The following is a 19,843-nucleotide window of genomic DNA, read 5'->3' on the forward strand; positions in this document are numbered from 1 at the left end:
GAGAAAACTGGGGCATTTGACTATAGAGCCAATGGCCTGAAATACTGAAGAGACCTTCACTGTTCATCAGTTCATAAAAACAAACCTCACACACATACATGCAATGTGTACTGTGAACAGTTCCTGCTGAAATATCACATTTCTGTTACGCAGGAACGCCAGTCTGATGAATGAGTTTGAGGGCAGGTGAGATTCAGAGGAACACTGATACAGTTCACTTGCCATCGCTCACACTCACAGAGCTGAAGAATCTCTGTCCTGTTCCTTCTTGTTTTGAACAAAAGCTTTAGAAACACTCACCATCAAAACCTCATCTTCTATTCAGCCATCTGAGTAAGGTTTGATTCTCACTGTTAGCTCTGAGCTGATACTGTGTATCTTTATCTTCTCAGCTTCATGTTCATCACAGTATCTTCCTCGGAATGAAGAGTTTTGTCTAAATAATGATTGACAGTTTTCTAAACTATTGCTAAAGGTCTGTATATATGTGAATGTGTCAGTTTTTATGGCATTACAAAATTCATAACACATAACGCTACTTTTAAAATAGTGAGGAAAATTAAGGCATCATATGAATTTGTCTCATCATCATTTAGACTAGGTCTCATCTTGGCCTTGTCATTATTTGGACTCTGTCTCATCTCGGTCTTGACATAATTTGGACTTGGTCTTGACTTGGTCTTGACATTATTTGGACTCTGTCTCATCTCAGTCTCGATAACATTTGGACTCTGTCTAATCTCGGCCTCAACGTTATTTGGACTTGGTCTCATCTCAGTCTTGACATCATTTGGACTTGGTCTCATCTTAGTCTTGACATCATTTGGACTTGGTCTTATCTCTGTCTCTCCATCATTTGCACTCTGTCTCATCTCAGTCTCGATAACATTTGGACTCTGTCTCATCTCAGTCTCAACATCATTTGCTCTCAGTCATGATGCTGAACTTTTTTCTTTCTTTCATTATTATATGTTAACAAAACCTTCGACAAAATTAAACTGTCCTTTTTCTACGTGTTTAACCCCATAAATGGCTAGGGCCCCCTGGTGGACTCTGGATGATAAGTCTTAGTATGTAATAAACCTAGGATTTTAAGGGGTTAAAAAAGTTCACTTCATTGGTTCCAAAGTTCAGTCATCCTCTGAGGGCAGATCAGATTGTTATTATTCAGTTTTTATCTAATAATAAAACTATGTGCTTGAGGTTTGGTTTATATTCAGTTGACTTTAGATGATGATTTTAAATAAATTTTAGAGAAGTGAGGAGGAAAACCTCACCATCATAATAATAATTAATACTATATTTAGGCTATACATTACTTCATGTAGCTATATGATATGCATTGTACTTATGCAAAAGAGACTTGACACTCAGCAATTTGCATGCTTTGTTATGTCCAATCCAGTAAGCATTGCATGTTCCAATGATTAAATTTTTTTGCCAGAGTATCATTGTACAGTATTATTGTATCAAGCATAATAATAGTACATGTAATATCAGTTTCAGTTATCTACAGTTCTGTCTCAATAACAGCACTCTCTCCTTCACAACACAAAGGCTGAGAAACTCTACCCTCAGACACTGAGAAGGACGTTGGAAAAGTGACCCCATTCCACAGTGGGCTGTAAACCACTCTGTGAATGTCCCACACTGTACCACACAATTACTAACATTTACATATTTCACCTTCCTAAACTCTGAGTAGGCAGGTCTCTTCCACTTCAGAGTAAAACGGAATATATTGCAATACGTTATACATATGTGTTAGGAGTAATGAGTTACAGAGTAACACGTTACTGTAATTGCACTTGTTACTTTGATAGTAACAGGTAACGTATCTACTTACCTTTTCAACTACAATCACTGAAATTTTAATTGTCTTGTTATTCGTTACTTTTATTTTGCTTGAAAATATGAATGGACTGCAGACTATACCAGACTAAAGCAGCCTGTTTCCCCAGCTTCTGTTTATGATTTAATGTCACACAACCTCATGGTGGCCCAATAAATGAGTAAATCAATCAATGTTAGCCCACATAGTGGCCAACAGTTCAGGCAGTGTGATCTCACTGTCCTGGAAATTTGGGCGTTATCCTCCCCGCCTCAAGATCAAGGACAGAAATACTCTAGTGAGCTGTACACTTAGTACTGGTGTGAGAACTTTATACACATCAAACAATAGTAATTGTAATCTTCTGAAGCAGCTGGTAGAACAACACTAATCACGAAAACCCCCAGTGCTATAGAGCTGCTGACCAACAAGCCCCCCATCCAAGCAGCCATGTCGATTTCAAATACAGGAATTCATCTGCATAGTCTATAGGCCAGGCAGAACTAAACAAACGTTTGCTAGATATGCTACTGAAGACATGCAGCCTATATCAACAGTTAGAATTTCGACATTTAGAAAGTTTCCCTAGTAACTAATTATGTTTATATGCAGTAATTGGTAAAGTGATTCAATTACTTTTAAAAGAAGTATGTACTAACTGTAACTAATAATTTCCAGTAACCTGCACAACACTGGTAATACATAGAATATATTACATTTTGTATGCAACTGTCACGTATTCGGCCAGCCAGCCTCTAAACTACGATTCCCAGAATCCTCCGCTTCATCACATGACTCCAGGAAGATCATCGACAGCCTATCACCGCTCTAGCTCCCCTGAATATTGATCATTTTCACCTGTGTGTTTGTCATGTGATCTATCTAGTTTAGTATTTTAGCCCGGGCTTTAGCGTAGGACCTTTGCGAGGTATTGTTTTCTAGTAAAACTACTGAGCGTTCTTTCTGGTTTTTGATCTCCCCTGTTCTGACCTTGTGTTTTGACTTTGTTTTTCGGATTTGCCCTTTTGTACTGTTGCCTGGTTTGCTGGATATGTGGTTTTTGACTTTTGCCAGTGTTTTGGACTCTGATCTGCCTAGCCCTATTGTGTTTTGTTCGCCTGCTGTGTATTTTGCTGTGACTGTGTACTGACGACGATAACTCTAAGTAAAGCTTCTTCACTTTTTACATCCGCGAGCGTCTGCTCTCTGGTCGCACGTTACAGAATACCTCGCCTTATATGCAGATGGCGGATTTAGAAGCTTTTCAGAAGGCACTGATGGAACAAGTACAACTACTCGGCAGACATCAGCAAGTTCTTTCTGGGGTAACTAACTCACTTGAATTGCTAGCTCAACAGCAAGCTGAACAACACTCTCAGCTAGCCCAGCTCTTAGCAAGCGTTAAAGGTTTAAGCAGTCAGTTACAGACTCTGAACGTTACTTAAACTGAAGTTAAACCCGCTGCTCAGGATCTGAAATCTCTTGCTGTTTTTCCAGTTAGTAAGCCTGATAAGTTTGACGGTAACCCAGATAAATGCCGAGGGTTTTTACTCCAATGTTCCGTTTATTTTGATAATTCTCCCGCTAGTAATGACCAGGCGAAGATTTCCTTCATAGTTTCCAGGCTAGCGGATAAAGCATTAGAGTGGGCTACCGCAAGCTGGCATAGAATACACCGTCTTTCTTATGTGCAATTCTTACGTGAATTCAAAACTGTAATTGACCATGCTTTTGAAGGGAGAATTAGTGGGGAATTATTAGCTCAGCTCAAACAAGGGGCTCGTTCTGTAGTAGATTATGCTTTGGAGTTTCGGACTTTAGCAGCCAGTAGTGGTTGGAACGAGGCTGCATTGGTGGTTGTGTTTAGACAAGGACTCAGACTCGACATCTTGAACGAACTAGCATGTAAAGATGACGATTTGTCCTTAGATGAACTAGTGAATCTGGCTATCAAAATCGATCATCTGTTACAACATCGGGCCAAGAAGAAGTATGACAAGAATGAGAGATCACCTTTGTCTGTATTGTGGGAAGTCGGGTCATCAGATCAAGGATTGTGCTGTGAGACCACAAACTAGCAAGGCGCCAACCCTTGGAAAGCACGTGGAGTCTACTCTGCGTGCTAATGTGGTGAGTGTTCCCTACAAAAGGGTTGGTCTCTAAATCATTCATGCTACCTATCAGTATATACTGTCATTCCGATTCTGTTATTGTTTCAGCCCTTTTAGATTCCGGAGCGGAAGGGAACTTTATTCAAGCCAGGATCGTGAAGGAACTCAACATTCCAGTGGAGGAACTGCCTAATGCCTTGAAAGTGGTAGCACTGGATGGAGGACCGGTAGGAGCTGGAACCATTTCCCAGATCACCAAGCCCCTAGTCGTCCAGACCAGTGCCCTTCATCAAGACACATTGTCTTTTTTAGTTCTAGAGCAAACTGAATTCGAAATCATTTTAGGACTCCCGTGGCTAGAGAAACACAACCCCTTGATTTCATGGTCCGAGCACACAATTACCAAGTGGTCAGATGAGTGCTTGCAAACCTGCATTATTTCCCCCTCACTCTCTGTTTGGTCCACATCAGTAGAAAGCCCAGATGAAGAAAAAGCCCAGTTCCACATTCCCCCTGCGTATCAAGACCTCAAAGAGGTTTTCAGCAAAGTTAATGCCACATAGAACCTATGACTGCACCATAGACTTGATTGAAAATCATACATTCCCTAAGGCCTGAGTTTATCCCTTAACCCAGGAAGAACAGAAGGCGTTAGATGTGTACATTCAAGAAGTGCTAGAACAAGGCTTTACCATCTACCTCCCCAATCTCTTCTAGTTTCTTCTTTATTAAGAAGAAGGATGGAGGACTTCGGCCTTGTATCGATTATCGAGCACTCAATAACATTACGAAGCCCTACCCTTATCCACTTCCTCTGGTCCCAGTAGCCTTGGAGCAGTTACAGGGGGCTAAAATATTCACCAAACTAGACCTCAGAAGTGCCTACAATTTAATACGTATCTGAGAGGGAAATGAGTGGAAAACAGCCTTTATGACCACTAGGGGGCACTATGAGTACCTCGTGATGCCCTTCGGGCTCTCTTTAGCGCCCTCTGTGTTCCAGGCATTTATTAATGAGGTACTACGGGACATGCTAGGTCAATTTGTAATTGCTTATCTGGATGATATTTTGATTTATACCCCAGACAAAGATACCCATGTGCTGCAGGTTCGAGCAGTGTTGGAGAGACTTCTTGAGAATAATCTGTATGTAAAAGGAGAGAAATGTGAATTCAATCTAGAGTCTGTCAACTTTTTGGGGGTTTGTAGTCAGTAGTCAAGGGGTTCTCATGGATGATCACAAGGTCGACGCAGTGGTTAATTGGCCAACACCCACTTCAGTCAAAGAGCTACAACGATTCCTAGGCTTTGCTAATTTCTATCGAAGGTTTATTCGAAATTTCAGTACTAAAGCCGCACCACTCACATCTCTACTCAAGGGCGCCCCCAAGAGGATCAGATGGAATGAGCAAGCCAAGAAGGCGTTTCAAGAACTCAAGGAAGCCTTCACTACAGCTCCCATTCTCACACACCCCAATCCTTCCAAGCCATTTGTGGTAGAAGTAGATGCCTCAGAGACTGGGGTGGGGGCAGTTTTGTCACAAAGAGTTGGATCACCAGTAAAGTTGCACCCAGTCGCCTTTTTTTCACACAAATTGTCAGCAGCAGAAAGAAATTATGGAATTGGGGATAGAGAACTACTAGCGGTAAAGTTAGCTCTAGAGGAATGGAGACATTGGCTCGAGGGAGCTAACCATCCATTTATGGTGCTTACAGACCATAAGAATTTAGAATATCTCAGGAACGCCCGAAGACTGAATTCCAGACAAGCTAGGTGGTCATTGTTTTTTGCCCGTTTTAATTTTACCATCACTTACAGGCCTGGGTCTCGTAACACAAAAGCCGATGCATTTTCGCGTATACACCAAGAAAACAGTCATGTATTAGACCCTGATGGCCAAAAGACCATTTTACCCCATTTTACAGGGAAGAAATATGTCCCTCTAGAATGTAGGGATCGTTTAATTACATGGGCACACTCCTCCATTGTGACGGGTCACCCGGGAGAAACACGTACCCATCAGTTAATATCAAATAGATACTGGTGGGAATCAATGAGTAAGGACATTCATTCATTCGTGCAATCATGTTCAATCTGCTCACAATGTAAAACCCCTAAGACTTTACCCGCAGGCAAGTTGATGCCCCTTCCAGTTCCTGACAGACCCTGGTCACATTTAGCCATAGATTTCATAACTGAACTTCCCGAATCCCAAGGTTTCACCACAATTCTGACTCTGGTGGATAGATTCTCCAGGGGGGTACATTTCATTCCGTTTCCTCACTTGCCCACGGCTTTCCAAACGGCGGAAGCCCTATTTAACCATGTATTTAGATTTTTTGGGATCCCGGAGGACATTGTCTCTGACCGAGGGCCACAATTTACCTCACAGGTGTGGTCAGCCTTTTTTGAGCAAATTGGAGTCTCTGTAAGTCTAACCTCTGGATATCATCCTCAAGCAAACGGACAGTGTGAAAGGATGAATCAGGAACTTGGAAAGTTTTTAAGGATTTTCTGTCACAATAACCCCACTGACTGGTATCGATTTTTAACCTGGGCTGAAATAGCACAAAACTCTTTGATCAGTTCCTCGACAGGTTTGACCCCTTTTCAGTGTGTGTTGGGTTATCAGCCCCCTTTGGCCCCATGGACTGGGATGGAAACAGAGGTCCCAGCGGTCGACGACTGGATGAAACGGAGTGAGCAGGTCTGGGAGGAGACGCACCGCCGGATTGAGGAGATTCTCCAAAGACACAAAGAACAGGCGGACCGGCACAGAGGACCCACTCCAGAATATCAGCCTGGGGACAGAGTCTGACTTACCACACAAGATTTTCGCCATAGAGAGGGACGTAGGAAGTTACTCCCTAAATATATTGGACCATTTAAAATAGTTAAGAAAATAAATGACGTGAGGTATAGATTAGAATTACCCCCTAGATTTCGAGTATCACCTTCTTTTCATGTGTCTTTATTGAAACCATTTGTTGCAGGGCCGTTGGATGAGGTGTCGCCAGATGCTACACCACCCCCGCCAGAAATGATAGAAGGGGCACCGGTATACGCTGTCCGTAGGCTGCTGGACTCCAGAAGAAGAGGCGGTCTCTTGCAATAGCTAGTGGATTGGGAGGGCTACGGACCTGAGGAGCAGTGTTGGGTGCCGGCCAAGGACATTCTGGACCCTGGGCTCATGGCGGATTTTCACAGCCAGCACCCTGAGAAACCTGCTCCGCGTCCCAGGGGTCGCCCGCGTAGAGGGCTACCCGCATCCCTTCCAGCTCGTCTGCAGAGACCACGTGAGAGTTCACCGGCGGTCCAGCGCCTCGGCTGCTCTGGGTCGGCCCCTGTTCCGAGGGCTGGTGGGGGACGGGGTGGTCGTCCTGGTCGCCCTCGTTCCAAGGCCAGCCAGGACTCGTTGGAGGGGGGTACTGTCACGTATTCGGCCAGCCAGCCTCTAAACTACGATTCCCAGAATCCTCCGCTTCATCACATGACTCCAGGAAGATCATCGACAGCCTATCACCGCTCTAGCTCCCCTGAATATTGATCATTTTCACCTGTGTGTTTGTCATGTGATCTATCTAGTTTAGTATTTTAGCCCGGGCTTTAGCGTAGGACCTTTGCGAGGTATTGTTTTCTAGTAAAACTACTGAGCGTTCTTTCTGGTTTTTGATCTCCCCTGTTCTGACCTTGTGTTTTGACTTTGTTTTTCGGATTTGCCCTTTTGTACTGTTGCCTGGTTTGCTGCATATGTGGTTTTTGACTTTTGCCTGTGTTTTGGACTCTGATCTGCCTAGCCCTATTGTGTTTTGTTCGCCTGCTGTGTATTTTGCTGTGACTGTGTACTGACGACGATAACTTTAAGTAAAGCTTCTTCACTTTTTACATCCGCGAGCGTCTGCTCTCTGGTCACACGTTACAGCAACACTGTTATTCCTCTTCTCTCTCTCCTAGCCTCTTCTTTCCCTCTTTCATCCACTTATCTGTATTGGAGCTCATTTACCTAAAAAGTATTCCAGAGATGTCTGCTTTTGAATAGATGGTAATGAATTAGATAACAAAACACTTGCAAAGGTGTTCAGCAAAAAATGGGAATAAACTGCAGTCTACTTCCAAAAAGGATACATATTCCTATACAATATAACTGTTTATTTATAGCTAATTGATGTCGAGATTAATTTTATTTCAAATTTACAAATAGTTAAGTTTGCTGCAAGTTGAGTTTGAGAGAAATATTCATGAATTCTGCCTTTAAAATATGGACTCAGCATGTTTTTTTCGACGTGGTTAGCTAACCATGCTCAGGGCCACAGAACCGTGCCAACTTACATAGCTATTCACTGATTGTTTCTATGTTCATGTCAGTATTCTGCTACCGCATCCTGCTGCATTATTTCACACCCAAAAATAATAAAATAAGTTCAGTTCACTCTCACAGACGCCAGATAAATGAAAGCAGTTCATTTTAAACCCTCCATTCAATGAACATCAAAGCTTCAATCCAACACCGATTTCTACTGTTAAACTGTGTTGACAACCAGGAGAGAGTAGCTGGTTAGCATTGGCTTAGCTAGAATAACAGCTTTGCTTTCCACAGAACAGGTTTGATTCTGACTAACAGATGTTTTACTGATGCACGTTTAGATGATAATGACATAAATCTGAGGAAGTGAAGATGAGCGGCTGGTCAGAAAGCTGAAATTAAGCCTGTTCTCTGGTGTTTGGAGCTGTAGCTTCCAAGCTAAGCTAATGCTAGCCGGTTTCTCTCTCCAAGCTAACAGCTTAGCTAGTGAGATCCAAAGACCACAGCGCAGGTTCGATTCGACTACCTGCTCTGCTATCGCAAATATGGATGATAAAAACTTATGACAGGGAGAGTGAGGTCAACTGATCGTGAAGAAACAGAAATTGCTAAATGTTAAACGGTACTAAAAGTCAGCTAATGTGCCACCAGCTGTTCTCACCACAGAACAGGTTCAGTTCTGACCAACAGAAGCTGCTGAGGCAAGTTTGATGATAAAGACTCAAATCTGACGAAGCGAAGTCGAGTGGCTGGTGAAATTAATCCTGTTCTGTGGTGTTTGGATCTGTCACTTCTAATGCTAACTGGCTCCTCTAGCCTAGTTAGCCTATATAATGGCCTACAGTTTTAAACACATCAGAACAGGTTTTGTTCCACCTGCCCGGCTGTTACAAATGTAGACATCAAAGCTGTTCAGTAGTGTAGCCTGCTGAGCTATAGCCTGCTGGGCTAGACTACTACTAGTGTAACATTAGTTAGCAGGCTAAAGGTTCCACACACTGCAGTAACCAACATATTGAGCATATATCGAGTCCGCTGGCTTGATAAGGTGGCATCCGGCTGACTGCAAACAGTGACCCACCATCCTCTTTCTATCTGGAACAGGCTTGGTTCCAGCAAACTGATGCTCAGAAAAACACCTATTTAGAGGATAAAGACTCCAAGAGCACCAAGTCGACTGATTGGTGTTGGAATGACAGCTGGAATTGAATGTGTTATGTAGCATTTAGCCTGTTAGCCATCGCTGAGCCACTGTTTTGTGTAGTTTTCTTTCATTTCTGGGTCTGATTTAGCAGCTCAGCAGATGGAAAAAGAAACTGTCACCACTCTCATGAGTCCAAACCACAGTGGCAGTACGGCCCTGAGAACCATTTCGCTCTACAATGGAAACAGGACCTTTGTGTTGAAGGTCTGAGCACAAAGAGTAACTGTTCCAATAGCTTTTCCACAAGGACTTATTTTGGCAGAGAACAGTTATCTAACAGTCCTAAAGGCCAGAGAACTGTTTGGGTGCTCTAAGATGAAGTGACTTTGAGATTTGGGAGGATATGATAAATTTGCAGGCGAATTTGAATGTCATTCTCACAGACAGGAGGACAGGCTGCAAAAACTATGTGTAAACTTAGATGTTTGCTAAGCTTTATTCAAACAGCGGAGTAGTAAAAAACTTTTCTATAAATGCTTTAGAAGCTATAAACACTATAAACATTATAAATGCTATAGACGCAATGAATTCTATAAACGTTACAGAAGCAATAACCTTTATAAATACTATAGACATGATAAATTCTATAAACACTATATAAACTACAGAAATTATACACTATACAAATACATTATACATATACATTATACAAATACTATAAATACTATAAGCACTATAAACACTATAGACACTATAAACACTACAAATACTATAAATACTATAGACACTATAAACATTATGAACACTATATAAACTATAAATACTATAAACACTTTAAAAACTACAAACACTGTAAACACTATAGACACTATAAACTCTATAAACACTACAAACACTCAGCAGCTCAGAAACCGATTTTAAGAATTAATGAACTCTGAGCAGAAAAGATGTCTAGATGTTTAGATCATGCACATAGGCAGTTTTAAAAGAACCACCTGCTGGGGACAATTTTTTTTTTCAAGTTCATGTAAGATTTAAAGTAAAGGTTTACTACAATTTGCTATGTTTTACTGATGTTTTGCAGTCCAGTTCTATATTGGGCCTAATAAAAAGATAGGTGTTCTCTGGCTCACTGATTTATTGAGATGTTTTAAAATGGCCTTTTTAGTGATCGAGTTTGATCTAGAAGATGAAGAATATTTAAATCCTTCACTTCACTGAGCATGGAGTTAGTTTCAGCATGACTCTATGAGAAATAAGGCTACACTTTAGTGAACACAAAAAAAAAAAAACAGATTTTACTTTAAAACACAGACACAGAGTGTTGACCCTTTCCTTTAAAATGGCTGAAGTGAGCTTTCCTGCCATGCTGAGTCGGAGGATGTGTTCCTGCTTGTGATTTTTGGTTCCTCACTTTATAAAGCGATTGGTTAACAGCTATGACTTTAGAACAACAGTGAGTAATGTGCCATGTCAAGTTTCTTTAGCGAGAACCTGAAGGCAGGAATATTACACTGCTTCAGTATTTGGCACTGAACGTGTTCTTCTTAGTCATTACTGCTGTTCGACTCCAGGCCTGTTCTAGACGGAGCAGATGTTTAATTTGGTGGAGCTCCAGTTATTTTTTGTTTTTGCTGGGAATGACTAAATGCTTATAGGGTTCAGGGAGCTGACTAAGGGGGTTTGATTTTGGTGGGGCTCTGAATTTTTTCTGACTCCCACAAAGACTTTAATGAGAACTAAACGCTCAGCGCACTCTTTCAGGAATCTGCTTTCCATTATTTACACCAATTGTGTGGCCCAAATTTTCAACAAGTCAGTATCTTTCTTTGCTAGTTTTACAATATGTTCCCATTATAAGCTTACATGGATCTGCCAATGATTAGTTCACATGTTCAAAACTCTTTACTCAGTTAGCAGCGGTCTGAGTCAGTGAGTTTGTGGACCCCAGAGGGTTAACAGAAAGTAATAAGTAGGATCATTTCTAGGACTGTGCCGGGCCCTGTGTTTGACATATGGGATCTTAATGATGTATATGCATATTTTTCGCTAAAGTAACTTGATGTTAAAAACACATTTGAGTTTTATGTTACGTTCACATCATGTCTTATTCTGTGAGTTTATTGGCTGGTTGTAAAGCAAAAATCCAAATACTGCCTGACTCATGCAGACCTAGAATTTACCCATTATCTGATTACCGAAGAGCATGAAAACGCACTGAAGCAGTTACTTACACAATCTGATTTTTTCTGCAGTCCTCAGATTATTAAGTGTAAACACACTGAACCAGTTACTGACACAATCTGGTTTTCTGCAGTTCTCAGATTATTAAGTGTAAACACACTGAACCAGTTCTGACACAATCTGGTTTTCTGCAGTTCTCAGATTATTAAGTGTAAACACACTGAACCAGTTACTGAACCAATCTGATTTTCTGCAGTTCTCAGATTATTAAGTGTGAACACACTGAACCGATTAGATTATGACTGTAAATGTTTTTACAAGATTTTTTTAGTTACACCATGAAAAAAATAAACACACAGTCTGAAACTGTTCAGATGCAAAAAGAAATCCTCCTTAAACAGGCAGACGGTGACGTTGTGTCTCTACATTCTGTGAAAGCTGAAGGAGAGCTGGAACTGAATGAGCTCTTTCACTCACAGCTCTGATCTCCGTAACTCAGTCTGAGCTGATTTTGGAACTCCACACGAGATGAAGCAGGAGACACACAGACCCTCCTGGTTTGTTTCTGGTTGCTGAGACACGGCTGATCTGTTAGCATGGTTGCCAATGTTGGCCGAACAGTAAAATTTCTAACATGAACCCACTAAAGTGTGGTAAACTTTAACTGTCAATGACTTCATCCTGCTGTCTTAAACTAACATACACAGTGCTATGTGTTTAAAATGTTTTGGTTTCGACTAAAAGGCTGCGTGTTATTATAATTAATCCTTTTGTTTAGTGCGTTGAAGTTCAGGAGTGACGCACTGCTAAGAACAGAAAACAGTAATGTAGCATCACTGCATTAAAATGACATGGTATGCTGTTTTTTCTCTGTACATAACTTCATCTGTGCATCATTCCCACATAAATAAAATATGACATCAATACAACTACTACTGAAAGTGAACTGAAACTGTGTTCATGTAACATATTTTAGTCATTCATGAGGAAATTATATGTTTGAATCAAGTCAATTAAGTGCACAGTGTAATCTTTTAGGCCAGAAACAGACTCAATGCACATATCCAGTTTGCATGACCCGAAGACATTCAAAGACCCAATGTGGATTTTCTAGCAGGACAATGATCCAAAACACCCCTCAAAATCAACACAAAAATGGTTCACTGACCACAGAATCAAGGTTTTTCCATGGCCACCCCTATCCCCTGACCCCAACCCCTTTGGAAACCTGTGGGATGAGCTGAAGAGGTGAGTCCACAGTGTGGAGGTCTGAATCTGAAGGATCTGGAGAGGTTCTGAATGGAGGAATGGTCTCAGATCCTTTACCCTGTGTTCTCCAGTCTCATTAAGTGTTATAGGAGAAACTCAGAGCTGTTATCTTTGCAAAGAGTGTCTGCACAAAGCACTGAATGAAGGGGTAACAATCATGGCAGACACAGATTTGAGAAAAATATTTATTTCCCGATGCAATTTACATTTTTTTAAAATCGTTATACTTCAAAAAAAGGTTTCTAGGTTAGATTAATGTGAATATTTTGAATGAAAGTTAAAAAAAGTATAAAAATATAAAGAATGTTTTTTACAGCCTGTTTTGGTCATGTTTACCAGGGGTACCAATATTTATGGAGGTCCCTGTATAAAGCATTTGTTTACTTGAATGCACTCTTATGTTAAGGTCACTGATCTTCTGTTAGGAAGTAAACAAAACAAAAATCTGTTGTGTTGTGTTTACTTATTTTTTCGATGAGTTCAATGAGTTTGATTTCAGCATGTTTACATTATTTTTTAAGTTAAGACACCAACAATTATTTCACAGTATGCCCACATTCAGAATGTTAACTGTTTGCTTTTCTGGAATAACATTTTTCCCACAGTGAGCAGCTGTGTGCAGTAACATTGCATTCAGGCTGATTTATTCAGTTGGCATGGAGGACAGGAGGCTGGTCAGAGACTAAAGAGCAGCGTCTGTGCTGCCTCCTTCTGTTTATTTTTCAACACAAACAGCTCTGAAGGGTGTTAAGTGGACACCGGAGACCCCTGACAAGGAAATGCTGTGTTCAAACTCTGGCATCATATTCAGGAAGTGAGACACACAAAAATAGCAGTTGAAGAAAAGTGACAGGGTTTCCTGCATGCCTCTGATCTACAAAGGGGTTATTGTTCTTCTGCTGACCTTGTTAACTTTTCTTTTCAGTTTATAAACCTCTACTGTTGATGATGCAACTGAATTATTTCAACACCTCGTCAACCTCACAGGTCCATCATTGTGTGTAAACCTCCAAACACCTCTTGGCATGTTTAGTTTTACTGTTTCTGATGCATAGCCAGCTGATGGCAAGGGCTACAGATGTAAACAAAAGCAACTCAATATTAGAAAATATAATAAATGTAGAAAATATTCTGAAACATTTACTGTAATTCTGGTAGATTAAAGTGTCAATATCCTACATTTTTCTCCCTTTTCATTACATTTGTGTGGTTTCATATACCAAAAATATTGTTGTAAATATGTTACATACAACCCCAATTCCCCAAAAATGTTGGGATGCCATGTAAAATGTAAATAAATGTAAATAAAAAGGAATGCAGTTTTATTCACAATAGAACCCATGTGTCAAACACAATGCCCACGGGCCAGATCAGGCCCGCTGCACAATCCTATCCGGCCCTCAAAAGTATTTTAATTTTCTATTAATATTAGCTCGTTTCACAATGTGCTTCACTACAGTCCCCAGCATGCACTGCAACGTAATCTTTTCTGACTTGTACACAATTCTGTGCAATTCCACACCAGTCATATCATTAAAATGCATTTCAGCTGCAGTTCAGCCAACATAAACACTTAACATCAGCGCAGCAGCTCAGAAACTGAGCCCAAGTATTAACAAACTTGCAGTAAAGAAAAGATGCCAGGTGTCTAGTTCAAGCAAATAGGTAGGTTTAAAAGACTGAGCTCCTGGGGACTTTTAGATTTTGAATATTTCAAGTATCCATGTAATATTTCATCTATGTTATTAAGGTCTACTACAAGTGTCTGTATTTTACTGTTTTTTACAAATTTTGAATAAACAATGGCCAGTTTGGGTTTTAGCACAATATAAATATTTTTTTTTTCTCTGGCTCACAGATTTGATGAGATATTTTTAATGTGGCCCTTTTACTGGTTGAGTTTGACACCCCTGCAATAGAACATAGAACACATCACATGCGTTGCTGCAATCAAGTACAAAATAAGTTAATATTTATCATGAAATGGCAAAATGTCTCACTTTCAACATCTGATGTGTTCTATGTTCTATTGTGAATAAAATATGGGTCTATGAGATTTGCAAATCATTGCATTCTATTTTAATTTACATCTATTTACATTTTGCACAGCATCCCAACTTTTTTGGAAGTGGGATCGTATTGTATGTAAACACATCTTTATATAAATTATTACATTTACATTTTCCGACCACTCTTTATCCCTTACAATTAAACAGACTGTGCCTTTAAGACTGATATGCGTAAACAAGCTTTGTTCTGATTGGCTTTTTATTATGCCTCAGCAGCCTGGACTGAAACACTTAAGCCTAAGTGTGCTGGGCTAAATTGCTGTAGGCTGAATTGGCGGGGCTAAACTGCTGTAGGCTAAATGAGTGGGGCTAAAGTGCTGTAGGCTGAATGGGCGGGTCTAAATTGCTGTAGGTCATGATGGATGATCATGAATCTGAAGTTCTGAAGATAAACAAAAAACAGCTCTGGTTTCAGCTTCTGGATTTTTTAACTATTTCTTTTCATTTTTTTTCTCTCGTGAACCAATAATTTCAGCTTCAGTGACCTAAGGCAACGTGGCTGTCACGACGAGGGGTCAGAGAGAGACAATGACCATGGGAGCATGTGAGGGAGGTTGAAGATGGCTCAGAGGTTGAGAAAACAAAGAGTGAAATGAAACCGAGAGGCTGCAGGATGGGAACAGTAGGCCTAGCAGCAATGAGAGATGAAAATGTACTTAATGGCAGAGATGACCGGGTCAGTGACTTTTCAGTGCTCGTAACTCATAACTTTGCTAGCTTAGTAGTAAAAATGTTTCTCATTTGTTTTTTATAGCTGAGGCACATTGGTGGGGGAGTTTGCCCCCTACTCAAGTAAGAACAGAGAATGTTGTTGATTCTAAATTTCAATCCGTACCACATTTGTTTTTGTAAGTATCAGCATTTCAGTCAAATTTGATATTCAAATTTTTAACCATTAAAAAAAGAACAATATTCAAAATTAATAAATAAAATTTGCTCGTCAGGACGCCACGCACGGTCCATATTTGGAAACTAAACTGTTTGAATTCACTGTTTTTTGTGATGTCGCTCAAACCATCACAATTACATATATCTGCCGAAACTAAGACACAGGCTCTTCACTGCCCTCTGGTGGAGTACAGAGATCAGACAGTTCATGGTTCTTTAACATAAGAATTGATTTGACTCAATATTACATAACACTTTACAGGAAATGAACAATAATAACGTTGGGTTTCTAAAGGTTAACATGTGCTGTGAGGTCATGAGTGACTAAGGTGAATAAAGAGAGCTGCTCTGTGCTTTATCAGAGAGGAGATTAACTTATCAGTGCCAACTTTAGCACAGCAAACAGCAGAATAAGCCCAGATCGTCAGGTTGGCTTGATAAAGTCCTTTGCTTACTGTGCACCACTGCTGGTCCACCCTCGGACTACCCAGTTTACAGTCCTGCACATAAGGTCTAACTAGTTTTAAAGCTTGTCAGATTTTAAATGCACACTGTGGAAAATGTAAATAAAAACAAAATGCAACAATGTGCAGATCATTTAAACCCTATTTTTCATTAAAAATAGTACAAAGACAACATATCAAATGTTGAAACTGAGAAATTTTATTGTTTATTGAAAAATAGATGCCCATTTTGAATCTGATGCCAACAACACATTCCAAAAAAGTTGGGGCGGGGGCAACAAAAGTCTGGTAAAGTTGTATAATGCTGAAAAAAACACCTGGTGGTTGATTGGCAACAGGTCAGAAACATGATTGGGTAAAAATGAGCATCTCAGAGAGGCTGAGTCTTTCAGAGGTAAAGATGAGGAGGGGTTCACCACTCTGTGAAAGACTGCACAAACAAATTGTGCAACAATTCAAGAACAACGTTTTTCAACATAAAATGGCAAAAAAACAAAAAAGTCGCACATTGAGAGACATTTTACAAGAAACTCACGGAAAAGTTTCCTGACTAAGGTGCGAGAAAAGAGGCTATAGCTGAGCTAAAGGTTAAAGCAGAGCAAAGTAAGTCTGCGTTTTCGTTTATATTATATTTTTAGTCTATACTAGCACATCAGCACATATTAAGACTTATTTATAGCCAAGATGGTAAAACCGATATAAAATGTTGTGGCTCCCAAGGTGGTTTCGTTTTTGTTGAAAGGACAAAATATCTCTTCTTAACATTTGGGTTGCCAACCCCTGAGCTAAGCCTCCTAGTAATGAGTGATATTTCCTTTAGAAATATGATTTACATGATTTGCATATCACTTCTAATTTGCATCAAAATCAGTGAATTGGACTGTTAGTGGGAAATGAATGATGAAAAGTGTAATTTTCTCTACCATTCTGCAAAAAGCCAGTAGCAGGCTGACAGAAGCCCACTGTTCTCTTACTGTCTGTAAAGACAGATAACTCTGCATTAAAGTGAACTGCAATTTTTCAGAAAATCTAATCCCCCCAGTCCCGCTCCCCTCTTACGCCAAGTGTAGTCGGTCAGCAAAGACAGATTTGGTTTATGAAGTTTGCTTCTTTAGTTGGAGAACTGGAGCTACAGGGCTAATGGAAGCTTATACCCAAGTAGCATGGTGCTAACTATAACCCTAAATCATCACATTGGCCTCAAAGTCGTTCAGTATTTCTAATATTCTTGATTATGTGATTCTGACACTGTTTGAACCACTGTTATCTATAAACATGGACAAATAAACTGCACAACCTCAGCAGCTTTGTTCCTCTGTTCTGAGTCTGCACACTCACTGTAGAGCAGCAGACAGCGCTGTAGGTGCTACTTATGCACATCTGATAATCTCCAGAGATTACAGCTCAGATTATCTCAGTGTGTTATCACACACTTACCGTATGCTTGTGCTGCACTGCTGACAAAACTATCAGTAACAGTAGCTTTAAATACTGTACAGAGAAGATTTGAGACAGTTCCTGCTAAAAGAAGTTTGAACCGTGTCAATTTAAAGTGATTTATTAATCACTTACATTACACAATCTGATAAATAATTCTAAAACAAAGATTAATAGAAGATACTTAATCGTTTATACTAGATGCTAAATAATTACTAGAAGATACTGAATAATTAATAGTAGATATTGAATAATCCATAGTGGATAAGGAATAATTCATAGTAGATGCTGAATGACTCACAGTAGATACTGAATAATTCATATTAGAAGGTCAATAATGTATAGAAGACTTTGAATAATTCATAGTAGATACTGAATAATTCATAGCAGATGCTGAGGGATTTACAGTAGTTATTGAATAATTAATAGTACTGGAACAATTAATATTAGATACTGAATAATATGTACTAGTCACTGAATAATAAGTGTTTTTGTAATAAATGATTAATAAGTCTTAAGTTTGTTAAATGCACATTCAGTGAGGGGTTAATAAGTTGACAGGCTGGAGGTGTGAGGTGTGTGTGAGGAGTGTGAGTGTGCAGGTGTATTCAGTCTTACCTGCCGATGTTGGAACACCTGAGTGAGTCGGCGGCGACGGCTGCGTGGGAGAATCGCTCCCCCGGACATTTAGAACGAGACACACACACAATGATCAACAGCACCGCCACCACAGCCACGACTAAACCGCAGCACACGCACACCAGCCTGCGCCTCTCCTTCCCCATCCTCACACTGTCCCGCACTACACACAGCGCGCCATGCACACCGGCGGGGAAGGAAAAGCCTCCCTCACTGCTCCTCCTTAACTCCTCCCTCATTACTCCCTCACCCCACCTCTCCTCCTTCTCTCCTGCATAACTTCTCACTCACTCCTCCCTCTCTTCTCGTCCACTCCTTCTTCACTCCTCCTTCACTGCTGTCTTACTCCTCCTTCACTTCTCCCTCACTTCTCCCTCACCCCTCCACTCCTCCTTCTGTCCTGCTTAGCTTCTCACTCACTCCTCTCTCACTTCTCGCTCTCTCCTTTCCTCCTCCTTCTCTTCTGCTTAACTTATCCCTCACTCCTCCTTTACTCCTGCCTCACTCCTTTACTCTTGCCTCACCCCTCCCTCACTCCTCCTTTACTCCTCCCTCAATCCTCCCTCACTCCTTTCTCACTCCTACTTTACTACTCTCTCACGCCTTCTTCAGTCCTCCTTCACTACTCTCTCGCTCCTCCTTCACTTTTTCCCAACTCCTTCCTCACTCCTTTCACTCCTCCTTTACTACTCCCTCACTCTTCCTTTACTACTCCCTCACTTCTCCTTCACTTCACCCTAACTCCTTCCTCACTCCTCCTTCAATTCTCCTTCACTCCTTCCTCACTCCTCTTTCACTCATTCCTCACTACTTCCTCACTTCTCCTTCACTCTTCTGTCATTCCTTCCTCACTCCTTTTTCACTCCTTCACTACTCCATCACTCTTCCTTCACTCCTCCCTCACTTCTCCCTCACTCATTCACTCCTTCCTCACTCATCCTTCACCCCTCCTTCACTACTGCCTCACCCCTCCTTCCCTACTCCCTCCCTCCTTCTTTACATTTTCCTCAGTCCTCCTTCACTCCTCCTTTACTCATCCCTTACTCCTTCCTTATTCCTTTTTCACTCTTCCTTTACTACTCCCTCACTCCTCCTTCACTACTCCTTCATTTCTCCTCAACTACCCCCTCACTCCTCCGTCACACCTTCCTCATTCCTCCCTCACTCCTCCTTCACTACTCCCTCACTCCCCCTTCACTAGTCCCTCACTTCTTCCTCACTCTTTTTTCACTCTTCCTTCACTAACCATCCCTCCTCCTTCACTGTTCTCTCTCTCCTCCTTCACTTCCTCCTTCACTACTCCCTCACTCCTCCTTCACTCTTTCCTCATTCCTCCTATACTCCTGTCACTCTTCCCTCACTCCTTCCTCACTCTTCTTTCATTCCTCCCTCACTCCTCCTTCACTCCTCCCTCACTTCTGCATTATTCCTCCTTCACTTCTCCTTCACTCCTCCTTCTCTTCTTCCTCACTCCTTCTTTACATTTTCCTTAGTCCTCTTTCA

The 19,843-nt window shown here is 40.9% G+C and overlaps 1 protein-coding gene across 1 annotated transcript in view; it reads right to left on the reverse strand.

The window, feature by feature from the left end:
• The window catches only part of ggt5b (gamma-glutamyltransferase 5b), a 47,603-nt gene extending 29,009 nt beyond the window's left edge, over nucleotides 1-18,594 (reverse strand). The window contains exon 1 of the mRNA XM_036594740.1: nucleotides 18,320-18,594. Within this exon, the coding sequence (XP_036450633.1) occupies nucleotides 18,320-18,579 (260 nt within the window). The 5' untranslated portion in view covers nucleotides 18,580-18,594. The remainder of the gene's footprint in view (nucleotides 1-18,319) is intronic.
• Between the last annotated feature and the right edge of the window lie 1,249 nt (nucleotides 18,595-19,843).

The sequence above is a fragment of the Colossoma macropomum genome, unplaced genomic scaffold, assembly GCF_904425465.1.
Source record: "Colossoma macropomum unplaced genomic scaffold, Colossoma_macropomum, whole genome shotgun sequence".
NCBI classification, from domain to species: Eukaryota; Metazoa; Chordata; class Actinopteri; order Characiformes; family Serrasalmidae; genus Colossoma; species Colossoma macropomum.